The sequence below is a fragment of the Cydia splendana genome, chromosome Z, assembly GCF_910591565.1.
Source record: "Cydia splendana chromosome Z, ilCydSple1.2, whole genome shotgun sequence".
In the NCBI taxonomy this organism is placed as follows: domain Eukaryota; kingdom Metazoa; phylum Arthropoda; class Insecta; order Lepidoptera; family Tortricidae; genus Cydia; species Cydia splendana.
This window is the reverse complement of record NC_085987.1, coordinates 5,960,967-5,986,262: the sequence shown is the minus strand read 5'-3', so window position 1 is coordinate 5,986,262 and position 25,296 is coordinate 5,960,967. Positions and strand designations below refer to the sequence as shown.

The window sequence follows — 25,296 nt, the reverse complement described above, 5'->3', positions numbered from 1 at the left end:
TCAGGTTTTGTTAACAGTTACTTTCATTAAACAAATGAGTACGTAAAACTGGTAACCCGAACAAATTTAACGATACTCAAACATGCAATCTCATATTAGCAATGAATAATCAATATTCACATTGCGCAATTGACAAGCAAATTAATACGCGCAGTTGATGTTTTATTAATGATGTCGATTTGAACACATAATAATTATGCATATGACCGCATTTTCTGAGCAGTTAAAACAGTGAGTTCACTTTTATACTTTACTGCGTGCACTCTGCGTATACATACTTACCCAGATATTTAATGGCTACTACCCTAGTTGGTAGTGACCCTGCCTAAGAAGCAGCAGGTCCCGGCTTTGAATTCTGGTAAGGGCATTTATTTGTCCGTATCAGAGATATTTGTTCTTGTGTTATGGATTGTTTTCTTTGTATTAAAATATTTATCTATATCTATTACATATATCTTCGTCTAGTACCCACAACACAAGCCTTATTGAGCTTACTGCGGGACTTGGTCGATTTGTGTAAGAGTGTCCAATAAATGTTTATTAATTTGTTATTTATTAAAAATATATACGCACTTTTTCTAATTTTTTGAATTTTACTAAATACGCCAGCAGTTTAGGCGTTGGTTAAGTAAGTAACTGGTATTTGGGCGGCAAACGAAAACAGACTTACAGCTTGGCAAAAAAGAGTAGAAATTAAAAATTTCCCTTTCAAACCAATACATATAAGAATACGGGACGTCACTACAGTGTTGCCACTTTTTAATTTCTACTCTTTTTTTGCCAAACTGTACTTACTTTATGTTTCTGCATTCTTTGTGGTTGTCATGGATTGCGGATATTACATGATTTGATGATTCCGTTATGTCATTTTAACCGCTCTGTCTATAAAAAGCCATCTGTGTGGAACAGTAAATATTTTTTACGGAGTGAATATTCTACACGCAGTAAGTATAAAGTGCACTGTTTTAACTGCTAAGTCTAAGGACTTCAATGGGAAATCCTATATTTGAGCAAGGTTTTATTAAGTTAACTAGCCGGAACCTAACCTTAAATACTGGAGCCGGCCATTACTGCTGCATGCACCTACAGAAATGTGCCAAAATAGTCACGATGTTGGTGCCGCAAGATGGGCGAGGAGCTGGCAGGCCCAGGCGAAGAAGACGAAAACATTTTAGGTTGGCTGAGCGTGGCTGTGAAAACTCAATCATTCAAATAAGTTTCTTCTACAACTAAATAGTCCATGTAAATAGCTCATTTATAACGTCTTAAAAATACAGGTTGGCCCAAAAATACGTTGACAACGTTTTTTCTATATATTTTATTAGGTACTTAAGTAACTAGTACAAAGTAAGTTAAAAATTAAACCTACAGTCTTTGTTTGCAACAAAAATTATAGTCTTCAAAATAGCCTCCTTTCGCTTTGATACATAAACGCAAACGTTTGTTAAAATTTTCAACAAAATGCCGCAGGACAGGTCCTCCAAGGATATTTTGTCCCATTCTTTGGTAAGTGATGCTTTTAGAGCGTTTACACTTTTGTGTTTAGTAGCACAGGCCCTTGTCTTTAAGATTGACCACAAACTATAATCCATTGGATTTAGATCAGGCGAGTAGGGTGGCCACTCTTTTGAACTTATGAATCCGGGAAAATTTACTATGCACGACTGCAGATTTTACGTTTTTTATAAATATTTTAAGAAAAAACTTTGTTAACGTATTTTTGGGCCTTCCTGTACCTACATGACTTGATTATAAATACAAAGGACGTTGCCCCGTACTCCATCTTGATTAAACGAGACTTTGATCTCGCTTCGTTAAAAAGAAAACTGCGAGGTGTTTTTATTAATAAACCGCTCCTTTGTGGTCCACGGGCCCTACTTATAGTGCAGGGACCGAGTGAAGTTGCGATGACCTCATTGTACTTTTATACGATATCGGTGCCATATAAGCGTACGTTGTAGAATCCCAAACGGTAAGATTTCTGCTGAGTAAAACTTTGTTACTTATGGACAAATAATTAAACTAAATACTTATGAACAAAAAAGTATTACTTAGGTACTTACATTAACATGCGTTAGGGGCTATTCATAAATTACGTCATTTCAAATTAGGGGGGGGGGGGTCTGGACATCGAATGACGGTAGCATGAAGTAGGAGGAAATGGGGTCATTTGAAGCATGATTTTTGGATGATGATAGGAGGGGGGGGGGGGGGGGGTCAAAAATCGTCAAAAATCGATGACGTAATTTATGGACAGCCCCTTAGAATATTTTAACAAATGGTGAGTGGTTCAATATTTCACTAAATTTAACGCACATACAAAACCGGTATATTATTTCAATGTTCTGATTAAAATGGATATACATAGACAATAAAATAAATCGAGGGTTAATTGATTATTAAAGTACAGGAAAAATTTCATCTCAAAATATGTAGGCAAACGCATAAAACACATTGAATGCTTAAAATATTACCGCTAAATATGTTCTGTATGTTTTTTTTTGCTGTTCAACACAGAGGCAGACCAAAAGGATTTGTCTCTCGGACTATAATATTTTAGTGTTCGTATCGCAAGCATATTGCTGTTTTTTGTACAGTATATTCTTTTGTGAGTTTTAAATTAATAAAACCTACCGCTTATGCTTTTAAGCGCTTTCCATATAAAATTTAAGCGAAGAAAAATTGTTTCATTAGTCTTCAAAGTAATCATGGTTTTGGGTTACTCAGAATAAATTAGATTTACAAGATTGATAAATTGACAAGTGTTTGCATTACTGTCTGATTTAGTGCTGGGTTTTATACAGACACTTTAGATTAATGAAATAATTTTTATAAACTGAAATAGATACCTATCATTCACCAAAGAAAAAGTGAATATTTCATAAAATAATTTAATTTTTTACCTAGTTGAATTAATTTTTCTTTCACATTATATTTAGGTACTCCGAAACCAACGAACCCATGTATCTAATTGTGATGAAATACTGATTTGATTATTGCGTTTCGTAGTTTGAAGATCCTTTGGTCACTCAAAGGATAGTCAAAGGATTGAATAGTCAGATGTCCTAGGTACACCAAAAAAACCTAATCCTAACCTAATTCCTATAGCTCAATTAACTAGACAAAGCTGAAGGACTGCAGTTTTAAGGTTTGATTATTACGTGCCAACGAACTAAGCAAACACGAAGTCTAACTAGGAGCTCAAAAATGACCCCAGGGATTGTGTCGCTCGCGAAAAGGAAAAGTCCCTTTATGACGCATTTCCACATAGGTACATTTTGTATGGACCGTCACAAAACTGACACCCAAAAATTATATGCCAAACTGGGGACACTTGTTTTTTTGTCTCATTCAATTGTACTCGTGATTCTGTGTCTAAGTAACCCAAAAGCTGATGGTTTTTCTGAAAACAGTCTGGTCCGTAAAGCATACGGAAATATGAGACCATCTCGTATCCATTAGATGTACTAATTACGTTTTAAGCGCGTTTGCGCCACCGACGGCTTTCACGACGGTTTGCGAAATGTTTTTTTCCGAGGACGCGCCGTGAATCGTGATGCAACTCGCGTCTCTATGCGTGCCGGACGTTGACATACGGATTCTCGAAATAGTAGGAAAACATGGAATCAGAACATTTTTCTTCACATTCAATCGTACAATTTCGAAAGTTTTTTTTTCTAATCAGGCCGCGTAGCCAACATGCCAATCGCTTACGCTTCGTAGCGATCGAAACGCAACTGTCACTGTTGCGCTAATATGAAAGAGTGATAGAGAGACACAAAGCGTTTCGTTGTCGAAGCGATAGCGATTGTCACCTTGGCTAGGCCGGCAGGCCCCGTAGACAACATGCCCATCGCTAACGCTATACGTAGCGAACGAAACGTAACTGTCACTGTCACACTAATATGGAAGAGTGATAAAGAGACAAAGCGATCCGATATCGAAGCGCAAGCGATCGTCAGCTTGGCTAGGCCGCCAGTGTTACCATATACATACCAATAGCTTATCGTTTGCTTGATCGTTTATCCTACGATACCTGAAGCATGACTGTTTGGCCGGACAGGCCAATTTTACGACGAGTGTATCAAGTAGGCAAGGCACAAACAATATTAGATACATATATGTACATAATTCTAGAATCGGCTAGATCCTATGTGTTCAAGTAGAAATAGAGGGCATAATGCAAGGTCAGATCATTGTCTTGTATCAGAAACGCTCACGTATGCACTAGATACGTACTGGTTACACCGGTTTGCTATTTCAGATGTAGCTTGACATATAACAGGCACTGGTACATTCCAAATTTTAATGTAAAACATTACCTGGCTAAGATTTTTCGGTGGTGTTATTTTACATAGACTGTGACCACGCTAACTTTGCACAGACTTGGTAGTAAGAATGCATAAATCAGTATTACAACTTATAAAACAAAGTCCCCCGCCGCGTCTGTCTGTTTGTGTGTTTGTTCGCAATAAACTCTAAAACTAATACTGAACGGTTTTACGCCTATCAATAGAGTGATTCTTGAGGAAGGTTTAGGTGTATAATCTGTTTACCCCTGCGAAGCCGGGGAGTGGCGTTAGAGTGCGTGTTCAGATATCGTGAACACCTTGGCAGCTCCGATATATGTGACTACCGGATGTAGGCCGCGACTGACTTTCCCATAAGGTAAACGTACTAGTGCTCGACATGCTAATGGCCAATAGATGACACGTTGCTGTCACCTCTATTGATAATGACTTAAGTTTCAAGATGACATGTACTGGGACCGCGTCGATCACCAGTAAGTTTACCTTAATCATTGTTTCCTGTTGGTCATCTCTTATTATTTTCTAAGGGCGTTATAATTGACTATGCTATTTATTAATTTCAATATTATTTTTATTTTTTCAGGTCACATCATAATGTCACAAAGAAGGCTACTGGTTGGCGCCATTGGTAAGTTTAACATTATTAGATGTTTGATTTTAACAACAGGTATACCAAAATATAATTAGGTTCATTCATCCAAGGTCCATTTTATCCTTAAATTTGTATGTTCTATGAAAGGCTACGGTGATTGCTTACCATCAAGCGGGCCGTATGCTTGTTTGCCAACGCCGTGATATAAAAAATGGATTTGTTAGCTGTACGTCCAATAGGTATATTATGATAAGTCCGTTTCGAGATTCGTCATGTATGTACAGTCGACATAACTGTACATACATATCTTTGACGTCGACTGTACATATGTCATATATATGTATGTATGTAATGTTTCGTATTGGACGTACAGCTAATAAATCACTTTTACTATAGATACATATAGATATCTTAATAATAGTTACTTACATTATAGTAGCCTACAAATAAGGTAAAAGTACTGGTGCTCGACGCGGTCCCAGAACATGTCATCTTGAAACTTAAGTCATTGTCAATAGAGGTGACAGCAAGGTGTCATCTATTGGGCATTAGCATATTATGTCGAGCACTTGTACGTTTACCTTATACCTGGAAAGTGGTTCAGTAATTTTTCGTTCACAATCAGATTTGAGCTACTCCCGAGAGAAATCCACGAGACAGGCTCAGGAAGTAGGTATTATAAATAAATATCTAAGCAAATCCGTTGCGGCGTGAATATAAACTCCCCACTAGCGCTGAAACAACCTCACTGTCACTCTTGGTTCTCCAAAAACGCCCTAAAAGCAATGCTACATTAAGTTTATTATCGAATAATTGTGGAACGGGATATGCCCTTCTGAATTTAACGCTTGTAAGGGATCATTGTTGAGCCGATTATCGAACCGGTATTCTAAACATGCAACTACAAAATATTATATTTTACTATTTGTTATTCGTTAAATTGTAGCGAGCAAAGGTAGCGAGTTAGTTTTCAGTTATGTTTACAAATAGATACAATGATAGATACAGTTAGACCAAGAAAAGTCTGCAGCGAGTTTGATAGCCCACGCAGTGCAAGTTAAATATACGTCATAATTTCATTGAAGTTTGACGTTTAAAATAACCCTTGCACTGCGTGGGCTATCAAAATCTCTGCAGACTTTTCTTGGTCGAACTCTACCTACTTAGGGGCTATTCATAAATTACGTCATTTCAAATTAGGGGGGGGGGGGGTCTGGACATTGGATGACGGTAGCATGAAGTAGGAGGAAATGGGGTCATTTGAAGCATGATTTTTGGATGATTATAGGGGGGGGGGGGTCCAAAATCGTCAAAAATCGATGACGTAATTTATGGACAGCCCCTTAGCGGGCATATTACCTGCGACGATACTTGCAGGAGCAAGTTAAGGAGGACCTTAAGCCTTTATTTTGAGCATTGAAGCACACCCATAAAATCGAGTTACTCTCTACCTCGGCTTTATAATAAAAGGTCATATAAACATATTTCCTTCAAGGTGGATGCTTTCATTTTAGTTCCGATGTCACCTTTATGGTTAGCTTTTATATTCCATACGACCTTAGAAGTGCTTTTAAAGCAGTTTTAAAGCCGCTTAGAGACAGTTTAGTATCCTTCATAAACTATATAAAGGAAAGATGAATTCTTTAATTTCTGTAGTCTATTATACTTGAGTAGTTCCGGTCTTTGGAACAAAATTGGTGCTAGCTAAGACTTTGAATTTAAAATGGCAGATCAAAAATCTTTTACCTCTAGATGGAGTATATAAATGACATTTCGGACACCTCGCCCCGGGCGCGGCCCTGTCTAGCGTGAGTCATCCTAAATGCGGGGTTTACTAGAGGTAGTCTGTGTGGCACACTTTTTCGAGATTTTAAACGTTTCCTGTAAGCTTGCCCGTAACTCGTTTTCCCTTAAAGCCACTGTTACATCAAAGGACGGATTTCGTCCTTTCATAGGTACAGTTAGCAGCACAAGTAGAAACGATTTTCCAAAAATACATAAGACAATATTTACTATTTACTGAGACAAAAAATACAAACTAAACAATAATAAAACTAAACTACATGGAATATAAAACTTAAAATAATCATATAAATAGACTTATAAATGAACTTATAAATAAACTTATAAATAAAAAATGCTCCCTAGGCAGCGTTACCTCGTTGGATGGCCAGACTTAGTCTCTGGCCGAAGTAGCTGCCAGCCTTCTGGTCACCAGACGCATCTATAAGGCGCTCGGAAATTTCTTTATATAATGACTTCGCACTGGGCCCCCACGGACCCAGAGTTTACTTAAAGGTCCGTATGAAGATCCTGGAAGGAGGCCTAGTCTAGTGAATGTCTTACAATTGATATTTTACCAAATTTCATTGAAATCCCTGAGGTAGCTAGTGTGGAAAAGAGAATTAAAACTTTTAATTGATAACATTAGTAGAATATATTTCCTTTACGAACCTGAACTTTCTCTGCTAACCGTATAAGAACGGTAGCATATTCATGTTCAGACGCGGATTTAAAGGGTCCGATTGCGGGAGCCTCAGGGATTATCCGTTAGGTAAAGTTAACCAGATGACCAGAGGGTCAATCAGACCCCTCATTGTTTTTCATGAAACTGACGTAGGGACAGAGAAAATAATTCCCTGAATGGACGCCCTAAATCGATTTGATTACTAATTATGTTAGTTAAGTATACTAAAAAGAACATCTTATTTTATTTCATGTACGAGAGAAGGCACATTGCATTTACCGTTCTGTTAGAGTATTTTTTTTTTAATTCAGAAGGATCATATTCTTACTCCACTACAACCCTCATTTACGTACCTATTACGATCAGGCCCCAATTTCACCACGGTGACAGGTGCGACAATTGTAAAATCACTGTTGGTGACGTCACAGGCATCCATGGGCTACGGTTACTACTTACCATCGGGCGGGCCGTATTCCTGTTTGCCACCATCATTGTATTATTTAAAAAAACTTTATTATATCGGAAAAAAACAGATATTTCTTTTGCGAAGATTCTGACAATTGTCAAGATTTAGAAGAATTGTAGGTAATTCTTGACAGGTAATGAGTTATATGTCGGATTTTCGTGACAATTGTAGTGTTTCTTGTGACAATTGTCATAAACTTAGCAAGAGAAATATCTGTTTTTTTCCGATATAAAAAGTTTTTTTAATAAAACAATGATGGTGGCAAACAGGAATACGGCCCGCCCGATGGTAAGCAGTAACCGTAGCCCATGGATGCCTGTGACGTCAGCAACAGTGATGTTTTACAATTGTCGCACCTGTCACCGTGGTGAAATTGGAGCCAGTAGGAACCTAGGTACCTACCCTACTGGTAGTATAGGTAAGTCTGTAGAGGCGTTCGTCGTACCTCGTACGAGGGTTAGAAATCCTTGGCGTAGACACGTGTATAAGCTCTTGCTTATCTTGCTTATACGCACCCAATTAAGCAAAGCTACGTGCTATGACCTAAACCTAAATAATACAATAATCAACCAAAAACAAAATCCTCTCGATTTGTTAACAATAACAAAACCAAAATCTCTGTTAGTTACCTACAGTATAGTTCGAAGGGTTCCGTACCATTATCTATAAAAACGGTCACCGATCCAAGTACTGACCCCGCCCGACGTTGCTGAACTTCGGTCAAAAATCACGTTTATTGTATGGGGGCCCCACTTATATCTTTATTTTATTCTGTTTTTAGTATTTGTTATTATAGCGGCAACAGAAATACATCATCTGTGAAAATTTCAGTTGTCTAGCTATCACGTACAGATCACGAGATACAGCCTGGTGACAGACGGACGGACGGACGGACGGACAGCGGAGTCTTAGTAATAGGGTCCCGTTTTACCCTTTGGGTACGGAACCCTAAAAATCGATAGCTTAAGCAGCAGACAGACGGACGAGCGGACGGACAGAGTCGCAACAAACCCTAAAAACACAGCACTCAAAATGTTTCAAAATTACAGTCTATTGTTTTACGAGTTTATGGACTGCCGTCATTGCCAGTCTCAGCTGTTCATTTCGACTTATTCCATTAGAAGATTAGATGGTAATGGCTATAGCCGTAGTCATTAAAGTGACCGGCCCGATTCGAAGTTTAGGATACATCAAATATTACGGATAGATACGATATGGATTAAATATGTCAGTGTTAAAAGTGACGTTTATTAAATGTTTGAAGTAACATCACATTAGACACTGACATATTGCAGCGTTACGCTTTGGCAGAAACCTTTTTTTTATGAGTTAATTCCCGACGTCTGGTTTGACAACTGAGAAAAAAGGAAAATAAAAGAACGGGACGTCAACGTGAGAGGATATTTTATGATATTTTCAAAGCTTTTTCACGAAATATAATTAATTCTGCCTATATCTATGGCGAAAGTTTTAAACGGTCATTAAGCATCGCTATAAAAATTGGGAAAACCGCTTTTTGTCGCGGGTAAGTCCGTTCGAATCTTTAATCTCCATTTTTTTACCACCTACCTCAAATCTGTCAGAATGTTGACTTAACTATTATCTGATGACTATTATCTATTTTTTCTATTAATTCACTCATCACTACACCTTATAAAACAAAGTCCTCCGCCGCGTCTGTCTGTTTGTGTGTATGTATGTTCGCGAAAAACTACTGAACGGACTTTCATGCGGTTTTCACTTATCAATAGAGTGATTCTTGAGGAAGGTTTAGGTGTATAATTTGTTAAGGTTTTGTGTAACCGGGGCCGGGTCGCTAGTACCTACTTAGTAAGTATAAGTATTTATCGGAAATGTTATATTATTAATAATATTTCCCGTATTATTAATAATATATTATGTATTCTCAATAAAAAAAAAAAAAAATATATATATAACATTTACTTTATTATTAATAATCCAATATTAGGTACTTGCTATTCTCAGGACTTTCATTTGTTAGACACACATTTCATTTCCTCATCTCCGTAAACTCGAAAAAGAGCAGGTGTGAAATTTCACTTGAAAATCGCGATATACAATTTATCTTTCGATTTCGCTTAAAGTCGTGACGTAAATTTAACAGCCACGGACCCAAAATAAACTGAACAAAAAGTAATAACAATTAAAGTAGGTAATTTCCAAAGTTGTCGACCTTAATTGCATTTAGATAACGGCTCCCCAAATATAAATAGAACTCAGTTATAATTAGTTAGACACCTTTATTGGGTAACAGTTTTGAATGATTCACGGTTAGTTGCACTCTTCGAGCAACACCGGCTTCCGACACATCGGAAGGGAGGAGCCCAAGCGATATCTCACCGTACAAATCTTTCTGCCATTTTTCGCGGGGGGAAAGGTGCACACAGTCGCACTTCTCACACACTTACATACAAATTCCAATCTGTAATGACGACACAAATACATAGAAAATGACACACGTCAAAGACAAATCTTGCAAACCTCGATCTCTTTTTGTGTACGGACGAGTGACAAGTGTCACAACACGCACACTAACACATTTTCGTTGAAGTATGTTATTGTATTCTGAGAGATGAGAAGTCGGATTTGTCGCTCGACCGATCCGCAATTTGTACTGAGCGAGCAAAATCGATAAATCCAACAATTACATGAGACTAAAATATAATAATTGTGTTTGAATGTAATTAAACGTATGATATGTAAAAAAAATATTACATGTGAAATGTAACACTTTCTTTTTGTAAATTTGATGTCCCCGACCTCTTTTTATAACAAAAAGCCGAGCAAACAGGCATTTTTATGCAGCAGTGTTCACGCGCGCGTCTGGACTCGGTCTAGTGAAAAATCCAAGTGCAACTAGTTTTATTACCCGCGCTAGATTAGAATGACGCGCTAATCTTGTACCTCGGCAGAGGGGAAATAGTGCGAATGCCGCCTCCCTTCCGTGTTGCTCGAAGAGTGTGACACTAACTATACACTAACTGCCACTGTCTGTCATAGCCATAGACCGTCATAGCCTCAAAGCTGACATACGTGCGTTTCGATACTATTAAAATATCACAGTATCATGTATTATTGATTTTTTTGTAGTTACGTTTAAATTACAAACGGCTATCAAAATACCTAACATACGTAGTTTAGAAAAATACTTAATTATCTTTGCATTTCGGTTTAAAGTTAAGAGATGTAAATGTATTCAGAATAATGATAATATATACCTACTACTCCTTTTATACAACGAAACGCATCCATCTTTTATCAATCTGTCACATATTTGCAAGCAACACCAACCTGAAATAAACCTTATTCTTGTTTAAAGAAGTATTACAAATGGTCAATAGGGGATATTACTGCAATGTTCTGCCGCCAGAGTGCAGCACTACCGCCTCTAGTAAAATCATAGAGTAACTTATACATACTGTACCTTAAACTGTTATTTGCTAAGTTTTCACAAACAATAAAATATGACATTGATGCATCAGAGCGGTTTGTTAACAAGGGCATACCGGGAAATGCGAAAATTTAAATTGAGTTATCTGCCTCTTTATCGCTCGAATATGCAAGAGTGATAGAGTGGTTAGATAACGAAATTTCGAATCTCTTGTTTCATGGTAGACCCCCAGATTGTGACAGATAGTGGTAGTGGCGCCACCTACGCAGAATTCCCGTAATATTTCCTACTGACAACATGTTCACTTTTATTAGGAAATAATGAACTACATACGAGATCAAAATATTGCTTCATATTATATGAGAAAAAGATTTCAGTTATATTTACACGCCATATCTTGTAACTTACTGCACTGCATTTTATTTACGGAATATTATGAATGGTATACGCATAGGTGTACAAAAGTTTTTCTTTCTAGATTCATGTTTTCACTGCAGGATTTCTCATCATTCCAGTTTCATTTCGTAATTCTGTGTTTACTTTCGTAATCTTGAGATTATGACGATTAAGACTTTCGTGGGTCAATCCAAAACGCTCAACTTTTTTCTGGTCCCACGTGCCGAATAAAATCGACGATCTCCTTTAACTGCTAATCAGGTTCGACAAAACAATTTTAGTATCAATATCAATACAGGCTACACTTATTTAGGCTATGTTCGCGAGGTTCTTCAGCTCACAGAACCTCCATTGTGTTTGAAGTTGTAGGTAGGTAAGGTTTCGAAAAGTTTACGACAAGAAACAGTGCCAATATAGAGGGCGCTACTTGGCTGGTTTACGTGAAGCTGGTTCAAATCTGTACTTCGAAAACTTTTTGTTTTTTTTTATTGTTGTTTCTTTAATAGCACTCCAATCACTGCTACCACACAAAATTTCACGATTCTAGGACTTCAGGAACCAATGTTTACAGGTTTACAGCAATTTTTAGGTACCAAGGGGTTGCAGGGCGAAAGTTACAGATTTCTCATCACCATATGTGTTAGCATACATACCTATCTTTACATGCCAAATTTCAGCCTTCTAGGTCTTCAGGAAGTAGTCTGTATTTTCTATGACACGAATTTCATATGGTTCGGACAGTAAAAATTAAAGTATCTATAAAATTTTAAGTATAATAGGTAGCCTAATAAAACTTGGTGTTTTTGTTAAGTCCACTAACTACATAGTATACAAAAAATTTCAGCTCTCTAGCATTATCCAAGCCGTAACTACGAGGGTTCGAAAATACGACGAAACGTGCCGAGAAAAGATATGCACTGCCTTTTGCCCCTTGTCACGTCTTGGCGGGGGCACGGCCGTGCCCCCAGATACATATCTACGTATATATTTTTTTATATTCGCGGTAGACACATATCTAAGGAAAAGTTACACCTACGTTCCCATCATCGGCACATTGTAAGAGAACAATGCAATGTGAACAAACCAAGGCCTTTAGATAATTAATCTGGACGGCGGCATGCGAGATGGAAGCAGCCAGAAAATAATTAATATTATACACAATGAAGCTGCGAGTGCCATGACAATGCCGATAATTCCTTTCCGAGATGTTTTATACAACCTATTGTGCGTTGTCATAGATATTTCTATTTAATTTGGCATTTGCACAAATAAATTACGTAGACTGAATTACTGATATTTGTGTAAAGCCCCCTCCAGACTATGCGCGTGAATCGCGGGCGAAGCCGCGAACGCGAGTGTGGAGTCGATTTCGCAGGTCTGCGTTCAGGACTCCACACTCGCGTTCGCGGCTTTGCGCCGCGATTCGCGCACGAGTATGGAGGAGGCTTAATACCAATGACGGCCTATTGCGGTTAATGAATACCTTCACGGTGATAAATTTATAACGATAACGCCCTTTGGCTACCGACATTAGGTTTTGCATGAAAAAGACAACGAAAACAATTCTTTATTTTTGTTGTTATTTTTATTTCACTCAGTCAATAAGTATGCAGATTCCTGCCAAAAATGTACTAGAGAAAAAAAAACAATCAAACAATTCCTCAATTGTTTTTTAACTTAAAGTAGGCAAATCATGTATAGTCGAGGATGGAAGCCCTAAACGATGGTGTTGCATGAACAAAAGATTTCCTTTGGCAGGATTGGTCCTCAAGACCCAAGGATGGATTTAAGAAGTGGAGCCACCGAGATTTTTGATGTAAATTTCTTTAATAGGGGGCTTTCAACTTTATCTTGATATCTATATCATTTTAGTTACTAGGCCAAGTTTGGTATCGTTTGCGTTTAAATCGGGGATGCCGAATTCATTTATGATGTCATTCCGGCACCATTCCGAAGTAAAAACATATAAAATATGAAAAAAAAATACTTTTTTTTTAATTCTTCTTCACGCTTAAACTGCTGAACCAATTTAGTTGAAATTTGGTATAGAGATGGTTTGAGTCCCAGGGAAGAACATAGGATACTTTTAATGTCAAAAATAATCCCTAAAGGGTGTAAAAAGGGAGGTGGAAATTTGTATGGGGATTCAATAACCGCTGAACCGATTTAGATACAATTTTATATAGACATACTTTGAGTCCCGGGGAAGAACATAGGATAGTTTTTATTCCAAAAAAATCCCTTAAAAATGAAAGGTAAGGTGTAGGATTGTATGGGAAATCAATAAAGCTGAACCGATTTGGATGAAATCTATGTCTACATCTTTGATTTAGTTGAAAATGATACTAAACGTGACTTAGAACCCAAACTTAAAGAATTATTAACCTCAGACGTCGCAGATGCTTAAAACCCCCCACCCCCCACCTGCATCAAAAATCTGGGTGGCTCCACTTCTTAAATCCATCCTTGGGTCCTAAGGACCAATCCTGCCAAAGGCAATCTCTTGTTCATGCAACGCCGTGGTTGACCTTTTTATGCTCTGAGCACACTAAACTAGTAGGTATGTAAGTTATTGTTTGGCTTAGAGTATTTATGCATGAAACCGTCCTTTAGCGAGGGACGCAGTGAGAGGTTAATCCAAACATATTTAAGTATTCACAAAGTACCTAATTAAGCTGGGTCAAGGCGCACCGAGCTTGAGCACTAAGCACATTTTGTATAGTAGTACTTCTCTGTTATTTACGCAAATTTTTATTTAAGTCTCTGTCACTCGAATTCACGCCGCAGCAAAGCCGCTACAGAAAAGGATGACTCACGCTAGACCGGGCCGTGCCCTGGGCGAGGCGTCCGACACGTCATATTCTATGACGGCTGATCGGTGACCACGTGGTGCTTTTCATAGAAAACGAAGCCCCGGTAGCTCCAGCCCGGCCCCGACCCGGTCTATCGTGAGTCATCCTTAATGCAGCTTGCCGTCCGAATGTTACCTTATTTTTATCATACTTTCGTTACGTCGGTGGCAACGCAATGTTATGTTACCACTAATTTAGTCTGATATTAAGGACCGAAAAGAGGTCATAGGAACTCTTTAATAAAACAACGCATCCTTATAGAGTGCTAATAGTTCTAATCTTTTCTTATTATATACCTACTAGTTGAAAAAAAATCTTCTAAGTATTAGATCTGTAGGTAGGTATGTTACGCATCTTGTTGGTACCTAAATCGTATGTCTAATGCCCCACAGTCCTCACGAGACAGGCTCCACTTAGTGTAAGCCTGTAAAGGCCATTGTTTGCTCTATATAGAAACTGTTGGACATATTTTACTAGTTTAATGTTATTTACTGATGTTTTATGTCAATTTGGAAAATGAATATTTATATTTTATTTTGTAATTAGAATCGTCTCACTGAGTAACTATCCTTCAATTCAAAATAAATAAGAAAGAACAAATAAAATTATAATAATCCCTTAGTAAGCTATTAATCGCATATGGTATTAAGTGGTCCAACTCACCCACCTGAGCAAGTTTATCTGCCTCCCCCAAACCAAAGACATGTAACTTCGTATAAGACGAATAAAGTTTAAGGAAAAAACGTGCCTCAGATTTCAAGTAAAAGTCATTCTCGAATAGATGGCGCACACACCTTTAGCCTATCCTCGGCTAGATGGCGTGACGACACCGTTTCATATTTAACAATTTTAACACATAGATATCAGTGAATGAACATGGATCAAAATGATATAAAAATAACAAAATCATTTTATCCATATATATATACATTTTTTGATAACTTTATACGTTTTCATTTTGAGTTTTAGTCGTGTGTCGATAGATGGCAGTAAATTTACAGTGACTACAAAATTTACAATGACAGGACCCCTCTATACTCTATACTATCTATTCTTTTTGCCCAAACTAAATAGGTACTTAAATTTAATTCCCTAACATAATTCGTCTTATAAATAATTCGCTATCTTAATAACCACTATTAAATACGAGTATAAGTAAGGTATTATAATTGCTAGTCACATTTGGGAGCGCTATTTGCGTAAATCCAAATGAGTATTTTAATTACGATATTTGGAATTTTAAATGAGTAACTAGATGCATCGGTAAAATTAATAAGGCAGCTTATTTTTTTAGTAAATTCGTTTTTTATTATGTACTTTTTTGCGGTACCTACGTCTATTTTTGTATAGGTACAGCGCGCCAAGCGAAACGTTTAGGAAACTCGAAAACCCATACAAAATTACACTTAACGCAAACGCGTACGTCACGTCACGTTATCGAATGAAAACACTGGGGGAAGAGGGGTTACTGAAGTAAGCGCGTTATAATATTAAGGGTTATAAATCCTAATTTTCTGGTTGACCCTTAATCCGCATATACTCGTTGGGGTAGGTGTCACCTTTTCTATTAACCTTTCATAACATTTGTGTGGAGGTCAAACATCGTGGTATCAAACTTCGTTTGTGCTGTAGGTATATAGCAAAAAAGATGACTTAAACTTCGGTCGAGATCATTATAGACGTAGTGCATAATTGATTTCCATCGTATTTTCTCGGAAACTTTCGTATTTGTCATGCTCCGTCAGTCAACCTCAGTACTTTTTGTACCGAGACTGGCTGAAATAGCAACATACGTTCGTACCTTTCCGTGAAAATACGATGGAAAATAATACTGCAATCTGTACACAGATAAGAGGTTATTGTAATGATTTAAATACTTAACCTATACATGGTGTGTCTGACCATGGGGCTTTAAATCCAGGGCTTGATTTTACTCGCTAAACTAAGCTACTTTTACTATGGAACCAATCCGCAAATCGGGGAAATATTTTTGGCTTTTCCATAGAAAACGTCGACATCTGATCAGCCAAAATGTATGAAAAAGTAAAAAAAAAATTCGGGATTTCGGGGTTGGTGCCATAGTAAAAGTAGCTCAGTTTAGCGAGTAGAATCGAGCCCTGGATTTAAAGCCCCGTGGTCAGACACACACAGTATAGGCAAAGGATACTTGTATGGAAACTCTAAAATAAATAATATTAAATACAAACTTTTCTTGCCGACTGTACATTTTATAAATATTACTGCAGATGAGGTAATCGTGAGTAAAAGTCATATTGTTACGTACGTACTTTCTCTAAATGATGACATATGGCGAAAACAAAACAATGACAGAAATTGTTACAACACTTTCACCTTTGGTGACATATGTGCTTGGTGACACAGGCATTACCAATTAGACATTGTTTGTAAAAACCGTATATAAATTTCGTTACATGTCCATCTTTGGGTCACAGACTTACATATGTGTCCCAAATTCAACTTAATTGGTCCAGTACAGTAGTTATGTATTTATTCGTATGTAGTCTATCTGATGCGCTAAGTGGCGTGTTACCTATGTATATTCTCCTATTCAAATAAACTTCATTTGAAGCGCGAAACTCAAAGTTCTGACATTGCATTTAGTTCGCGAGACGCTCGAAATATGAAACGGCACAGTTAATCCTTCAAACAGTAGCTGAACTATACGATCTATCATGCGATCGGCTTAAGTGTAAAGCCACTATGCCACTAAGGAAAAATATCTTAAGCGATGACCTTCTTCTTTTTCTGTGCCTTATCCCACATTAGGTGGGGCCGGCTCTCCTTATCCTTCGGCGCCAAGATGATCTGTCATGAGTTGTCGGGTTGGGTAGTTGGGTTTTTTCCAATAGTTTGGCCATACTCGTCCACCACCGTCAAACGGGGCCGTCCTCTACCTTTTTTGCCTTCTGGCAGAGCTAGCGCTTTTTGCACGACATGGCCGTCGTCTCTCCGCATAACATGGCTGTACCACCTTAGGCGGGTATCCGTAAGTTTTTCGGAGACGGGAGTGACTTTGAAGCTGCCTCTAATAAGTTCGTTTCTTATCTTATCTATTCCTGTAATTCGACCTGACCATCTAAGCATTTTCATTTCGGCCACGTTCGACCACCATTTAAAAATTGCCTCTTAATTGAATGAAAAATACTTATTCAATATTAAGAGTATAATAATATTAATATGGAGTTGGTATACTGTAATGCACTTGTACCTGTGCGTAATTCTGTTTAAGGCAGACTTCTAGGAAGCAAATGTAGCGTGTAAAGCCTCTGGAGGTGTGCTGCCGAGGTTTAAGGTCACACTGATGCCTCCTGTCAGGTTGCATGCAAATTATATAGAAATGAAATATTAAGAACCTAGCCGCCGCTGTTCATGCAAGTTTCATGCTATTTCAGCATGACGTTTTAATATGAGAGCGTAATTTCGATTGCTTATAGCCAAGTTTCATGCTATTTCAGCATGACGTTTTAATATGAGAGCGTAATTTCGATTGCTTATAGCCAAGTTTCATGCTATTTCAGCATGACGTTTTAATATGAAAGCGTAATTTCGATTGCTTATAGCCAAGTTTCATGCTATTTCAGCATGACGTTTTAATATGAGAGCGTAATTTCGATTGCTTACAGCCAAGTTTCATGCTATTTCAGGATGACGTTTTAATATGAGAGCGTAATTTCGATTGCTTACAGCCAAGTTTCATGCTATTTCAGCATGACGCTTTGATATGAGAGCGTAATTTCGATTGCTTATAGCCAAGTTTCATGCAATTTCAGCATGACGTTTTAATATGAGAGCGTAATTTCGATTGCTTACAGCCAAGTTTCATGCTATTTCAGCATGATGTTTTAATATGAGAGCGTAATTTCGATTGCTTACAGCCAATTTTCATGCTATTTCAGCATGACGCTTTATTTCGATTGCTTATAGCCAAGGTTCATGCTATTTCAGCATGACGTTTTGATATGAGAGCGTAATTTCGATTGCTTACAGCCAAGTTTCATGCTATTTCAGCATGACGTTTTAATATGAGAGCGTAATTTCGATTGCTTATAGCCAAGTTTCATGCTATTTCAGCATGACGTTTTAATATGAGAGCGTAATTTCGATTGCTCATAGCCAAGTTTAATGCTATTCCAGCATGACGTTTTAATATGAGAGCGTAATTTCGATTGCTTACAGCCAAGTTTCATGCTATTTCAGCATGACGCTTTATTTCGATTGCTTATAGCCAAGTTTCATGCTATTTCAGCATGACGTTTTAATATGAGAGCGTAATTTCGATTGCTTATAGCCAAGTTTCATGCTATTTCATCATGACGTTTTAATATGAGAGCGTAATTTCTATTGCTTATAGCCAAGTTTAATGCTATTCCAGCATGACGTTTTAATATGAGAGCGTAATTTCTATTGCTTATAGCCAAGTTTCATGCTATTTCAGCATGACGTTTTAATATGAGAGCGTAATTTCGATTGCTTATAGCCAAGTTTCATGCTATTTCAGCGTGACGTTTTTATATGAGAGCGTAATTTCTATTGCTTATAGCCAAGTTTCATGCTATTTCAGCATGACGTTTTAATATGAGAGCGTAATTTCTATTGCTTATAGCCAAGTTTAATGCTATTCCAGCATGACGTTTTAATATGAGAGCGTAATTTCTATTGCTTATAGCCAAGTTTCATGCTATTTCAGCATGACGTTTTAATATGAGAGCGTAATTTCGATTGCTTATTGCTAAGTTTCATGCTATTTCAGCATGACGTTTTAATATGAGAGCGTAATTTCGATTGCTTATAGCCAAGTTTCATGCTATTTCAGCATGACGTTTTAATATGAGAGAGTAATTTCTATTGCTTATAGCCAAGTTTAATATTCCAGCATGACGTTTTAATATGAGAGCGTAATTTCTATTGCTTATAGCCAAGTTTCATGCTATTTCAGCATGTCGTTTTAATATGAGAGCGTAATTTCGATTGCTTATAGCCAAGTTTCATGCTATTTCAGCATGACGTTTTAATATGAGAGCGTAATTTCGATTGCTTATAGCCAAGTTTCATGCTATTTCAGAATGACGTTTTAATATGAGAGCGTAATTTCTATTGCTTATGGTCTTCTTAAAGTTATGGATTCCGGAGGCCTTTGTAAAGGACAAAAAATAAGACGGTTCCAAATTCAAAAACCAACAAACCAAAGCTGATAGTAACTCACATTTATAGACACATCTAACGCGAATTACCAGTGAAACCTGTGTCGAAACGTCGGTAAATAAAGGTAATAGAATAAAATTCGCGTTAGACCCGTCTATAAATGTGAGTTAATATGTGTTCAAAACGCGAAAGTTTTAAATATTATATTACAAACCAAAGCTTTTGGGATCGTATCGCTGTAATCATTAACGCGCTACTAGCCTCATTTAGCTATTCATCGTTTGTCATTATCTGTCATTTTGACTTTGTATGTGGGTTAGAACATAAATTAACTAACGGAGGCTTTTAAAGTTTTATGCGTTATTAGTTTAAGGTTTTATGAATATGGGGGGTAGGATCCAAAAGGCTTACCTATACACCGTGTTTTTTTTCGTTAATTTCAAGGGTGCATTCCTGAGCGTATACACTTGCCTTAGAGCCTGTTTACATATTGATTAGGTGTTTAGTATGAGTTCATACATTTGCTACTAAACTTAAGTACTAACTCGAATGATCGATGTTCAAAATGACATTGATATGTCTCAGTTTTCAATTGTTTGGTTGAAATGTAATGCCTTTATATATTACATAACGCCTGTAATGCCTTTATATATATGCAACACTTAATTACTTTTTATAAAAAAAATGAACTACGCCATTTAGTTTTTTTTAAAGGTACTTAATCATACGCCGAAGTTAACAGAATTCAATAAAAACATCCCTCTATACCCTCCCCTATAGCCCTCATGATAGCCGACCTCCGGTAGGAGATGGCACTGGAAGAAGAATAAAAAATCCAAATCAAGATCAAAATATATTTTATTCATGTAGGCCTAGCAACAAGCTCTTATGAATCGTAATTAATCTTAATCTAATTATCAAAGCAATTTATTGATGTTAATATTATTCCATAATAAAATTGGATTATTATACATGTCAAATTTAACACTAAGAATTTCACAAAAGGATCGTCAAACATTAAAAAGATTGTATAAAAAAATACTAGTCTAGAATTTATAGAATAAAATCTAAATGTCAAAAAATAAAATCTAAATGTCAAAAAAAACACGGTGTATAAAATATGTGGTTTTCACTTCTCAGTCAAGAACAAAGGGTTTACACCCCTTAACACCCCCAACCTTCAGTAGGCGTTGGCATGCTCGACGTAATGTCATAAAACATGAATACTTATTATCAAAAGCAAGTTTCCAATAATCAATACTGAGACTTCCGCGAAGGGTTGCGGTTCGAGCCCTGTAACTGGATCTGCTAATACAGGGTGCAGTAAAAACACGTTACGAAGACGCAGTCAAAAAAAATAACTTCAACATTTATTCAGCAAATAGGCCACAAGGGCACTTTTACACGTCAACATTGAATTTACATACAAGCAAAAATAATAACAATACATCAACAATTTTATAAAATACAACTAACTGCAACTACCAATTCAAACTAACGTATTACAATTACTTAGAGATGTATACGGTCTCTTAATGTCGAATTATATAAAAAAAAATACGGATACAAAAGCACAAAAACAAAACTATAATATTTAGAGGTGTTAATGTCTCTAGGTGTCAGAACTATAAGATTATATTATATAGTTTATCAAATTATCCTTAGAGATGTATACAGTTTGTTACTGTGTATGTTGTGGCAAGTAAAGGAGCATGTAGGGGCCATGTCGTAACAGGACACTAAAGGGCTGGCTTCGGATCGACCAAGGTGGACACAACTTCATCACGCTGCACCGACAAAAGCCAAGCTCTTAAAATGAATGATGATAATTGTGGATTGTTACAAACAAAGTACCTATATCAAAGCCAAAGGATAATATCTTTAAGTTAATAAATATTGATTTAGTTAAATGATCGTAGATTTATATTTAATAACATTTTGTAAACGACCTGTAATGTAAGTAAGAAAAATATATTTTCTTATATTTTTGTGTCATCGTATTTTTGAGCATTCTGTACAGGATGGGGCACGCCTTAAGCGGTGATTCTGCCATAATTTGCCACGGAAAAAATAGTTGTTTAAGATGACTTTGGATATAGTTCAATAGAATAAAAAGTTAGTTTTGAAAAATAATAGACTTCCAAGGGATTTGCATACTTCTAAGTTATATATTTATTTCCTTTAATTGGGCACTGGATGTATTGTTAAAATTATTCGCTTTATTTGGTACCACCTGTATATTAAGTTATTTGAATCGTCATTTCATTCCTGTTAAATATACTTAGATCAAAGCCTTTGATGTCTTTGGAACAATTTAAACTTAGGTAAGTATTCGTATTCAATTATACCTCGTAAGAATTGGATGTACAAATTATGAACAAGTCAGATTGTATGAAATTAACACAGAGCGCAGAGATCTTAAGTGTTGTATGTTTCCTTACATTGCCTTGACAGATACTGAGATTGAATGATTTTTTTAGCTGGTGGGTCTCCCATTGAGTCAACGGGTATGCTTCTGTAGTTGCCCAACGCCCATTTGTGTTAACTAGCGACCCGCCCCGTCCATACATACAGACCGAACATACATACAGACATATTGCTTTATGAGATGTAATAATAGACAGGTATACATAAAAGGGGGCTTTTAGTGGGCTTAACTTCAAATGTAGATGGGATGACTTTTTGCGAAAACTCAACATTTTTGGACTCACACTTTAAAAGTCGGAGGGCACATTCCGAATATTTTGTAGTTGCCTACGGAACTATAAAACCATGTCGTAAATATTTTTCGCTTTCAATCATTTTAAAATCACCAATAACTTATTGTGGTGGATTCATTGTGACGTCGCAGGTTTCGTTTCTCATACTACAGTCACCACCACTCACCAGATATATCGGAGCGGCCAAGGTGTTCACAAATATCTGAACATAACATAGCTTCTATTATCAAGATGTTAAAGTGCATGTTCAGATATTTTTGGGTACCTTGGCCAGGCCAGCCATCAGATGGCGACTGTACATTAAATTAGATTAGTGTCAAATCGTTTTAATGTTAAAGAAAAAGCATTGAGTTGTTTTTTAAATAAACTTCATTAAAAAAAATGATTTTAGCTCGAAATATTTGCAAATAACGCAATTTTTTGTAGTAATTAATAGGTAAAACGAACCTAAAAAATCCTATACCGGAATTCCTATATTTCGATATTTGGTCCTTTTCCATTCCAATACCTATCGCATTGCAATATCGTAAATATCGGTCCGATATTTCTGTATGCATATCTGATTCCGGTGCCCTATATAGGGGTAATATCTCTAACATTTACAAACAACATCTTGAAGCATTTACAAAGTGAATCGCTGCACTTCTATGTATGTATATTCGTTTCACAAAGAGCATTCATGCACACACCTGCATGGAAATATCCCGTGTAACATGAGCTTAAATCAATTCAAGTCACAATAGGAAGATTCAGGAGCGAACATTCAATACGTATATAATATCAATTCAAAGGGAAACCCAAGTATGTCAGAGTCAGTTCCGAAAGAGAAGAGTCGTAAAATGTACGGGGCCCAATACATTCCACGACTGTTCTCTTTCCGAACAGACTCTATGTGTGCATTGTGAGGCCGTGCTTTAAAGCTATATTTGAAGGCGCAACAAAATTTTGATATCATTTCAATGCCAACAATTGTATTTATGAAATGGGGACACTGGGAGCTCGTGATTCCGTGTGGAAATAATATAACAATTGAACAATCTGACATACATGGATGCCCATAGATCTTCGAAGCGAGAAACAAATTGTAAATGTGTCTTTAACACTACACTCGCCGGATCTGCTCTCACACTGTTGAATGCGCTCCTGACATGCTGATGTACTGACTGCGATATATTTGCGTGGCGAATAGTCGGCTGTGTGCAGTGAATGTCTGAGGTTTTGTGAGAGGATGGATGATTGATGTTCAACTGTAATAATTTAGTCTTATTTTAAATTTAAATGTTACAAACTTACAAACTTTCAGGACCACTCAACTCAACTAGCAAAAACGACGATTGTTTTAAATTCCGATCCTCATAATTCTGAATATACCGAACAGACAAATACCGAATTTAACATATACGATTTTTGAAATCACGAATTCCGAATTGCCATTATTCCGAATTTTTGAATTCCGATTTGACGTGTTTCCTATTTTAAATATCCCAATTTTTTTAATTCCGAATAACGATATTCCGAATTTGTTGTTAATTCGTAAAGGTACCTACGACGCGTCGTTAAAGTAAGCAGTAATGTCTTTTAAAATTTCCTATTCTACATAATATTATAAGAGTTACTCACAAACACTATTTTTCTACATAATTATGGGCTTTAAACATTAGTAATAAGTAATACCTACTCTTCTGTAAGCCATTCCTTTCTGTGGGTGGGGGTTGCAGTTCTAACCTGATCTATACCTACGTTTCTGTAAGCAGTAAGTTTCTACGGGGTGTCGCAGTTCTAACCTAACCTAAACCTACTTTTCTAAAGACAGTTCTTTTCTTTAGGGATCGCAGTTCTAACCTAACCTAAACCTACTTTTCTAAAAACACTTCTTTTCTGTGGGGAGTTGCAGTTCTAACCTGATCTATACCTACGTTTCTGTAAGCAGTAAGTTTCTACGGGGTGTCGCAGTTTTAACCTAACCTAAACCTACTTTTCTAAAGACAGTTCTTTTCTTTAGGGATCGCAGTTCTAACCTAACCTAAACCTACTTTTCTAAAAACACTTCTTTTCTGTGGGGAGTTGCAGTTCTAAGCTAACCTCCCAACAAACAATTAGGCGACACTTAGCACTCATTTTATCACCTAAAGACATATAACGGCTGGAGAATAGCTATATACTCTAAGCTTACAGGCTCTGGTGACATCAAGGTCTTTAAGAAGTCCATGTATAGCTTTAAGATCCACAGTAGCCGTTTTGGCCGCTATAATGGATCTTAAGCAGCTAGTGTTATAGCTCAAAGTGAATTCTACCACCTTAACATCTATATGAGTAATAAGCAGCTGCAATTTTCACTTAAGGTTCTAAACAGGCGATAAAAACTCTTTTATATCTCCGTTACTCGCACTCGCTTCTTAACTCTCTTGTCTCACTTACAGTCGAAAAGAGAAGTTATGAGTCACTTTTATAGATCATGTAGTCGCAGACGGGCGTTATTCAATACCTTAGTACATCTTATAGTGTTATTAGAGTCTTACTTACAACCTAAGCCTATAGCGCCATGTTAATATGACCGATGAATCAATAAGCAAAACGAAAACTGTTAATTAGAACGTAAATACTTAATAAAAATCGATAATTTTATTCAATATAGACATAATGTTAGTATTGTTGTATTTAAAACCGGACTTCACGTATATTGTGTAATTTTGCGAAAATTAAATACGGTGGACCACAATTTAAAAAATATTATATTCAGATAAATATGCAAAGGATCAGAGGCCCTTTAAAATTTTGTTAGTAATACATATAGTTATTGACAGTGTAATTAATTTCGCCATCATAAATCCGCAGATAACACCGGCATCGGTGAACTAAAATAATTATTTGCTTTTATTTATCCGCCATTACATTTCACTTCAAGCTGTCACAGTGCA

At 36.8% G+C, this 25,296-nt stretch overlaps 1 protein-coding gene across 1 annotated transcript in view; it reads left to right on the top strand.

Annotated features, from left to right (window-relative positions):
* Nucleotides 1–25,296, top strand: part of LOC134804299 (protein obstructor-E-like) — a 78,657-nt gene that overhangs the window by 20,658 nt on the left and 32,703 nt on the right. The window contains exon 2 of the mRNA XM_063777309.1: nt 4,894–4,938. Coding sequence (XP_063633379.1) covers nt 4,905–4,938 — 34 coding nt within the window. The 5' untranslated portion in view covers nt 4,894–4,904. The remainder of the gene's footprint in view (nt 1–4,893; nt 4,939–25,296) is intronic.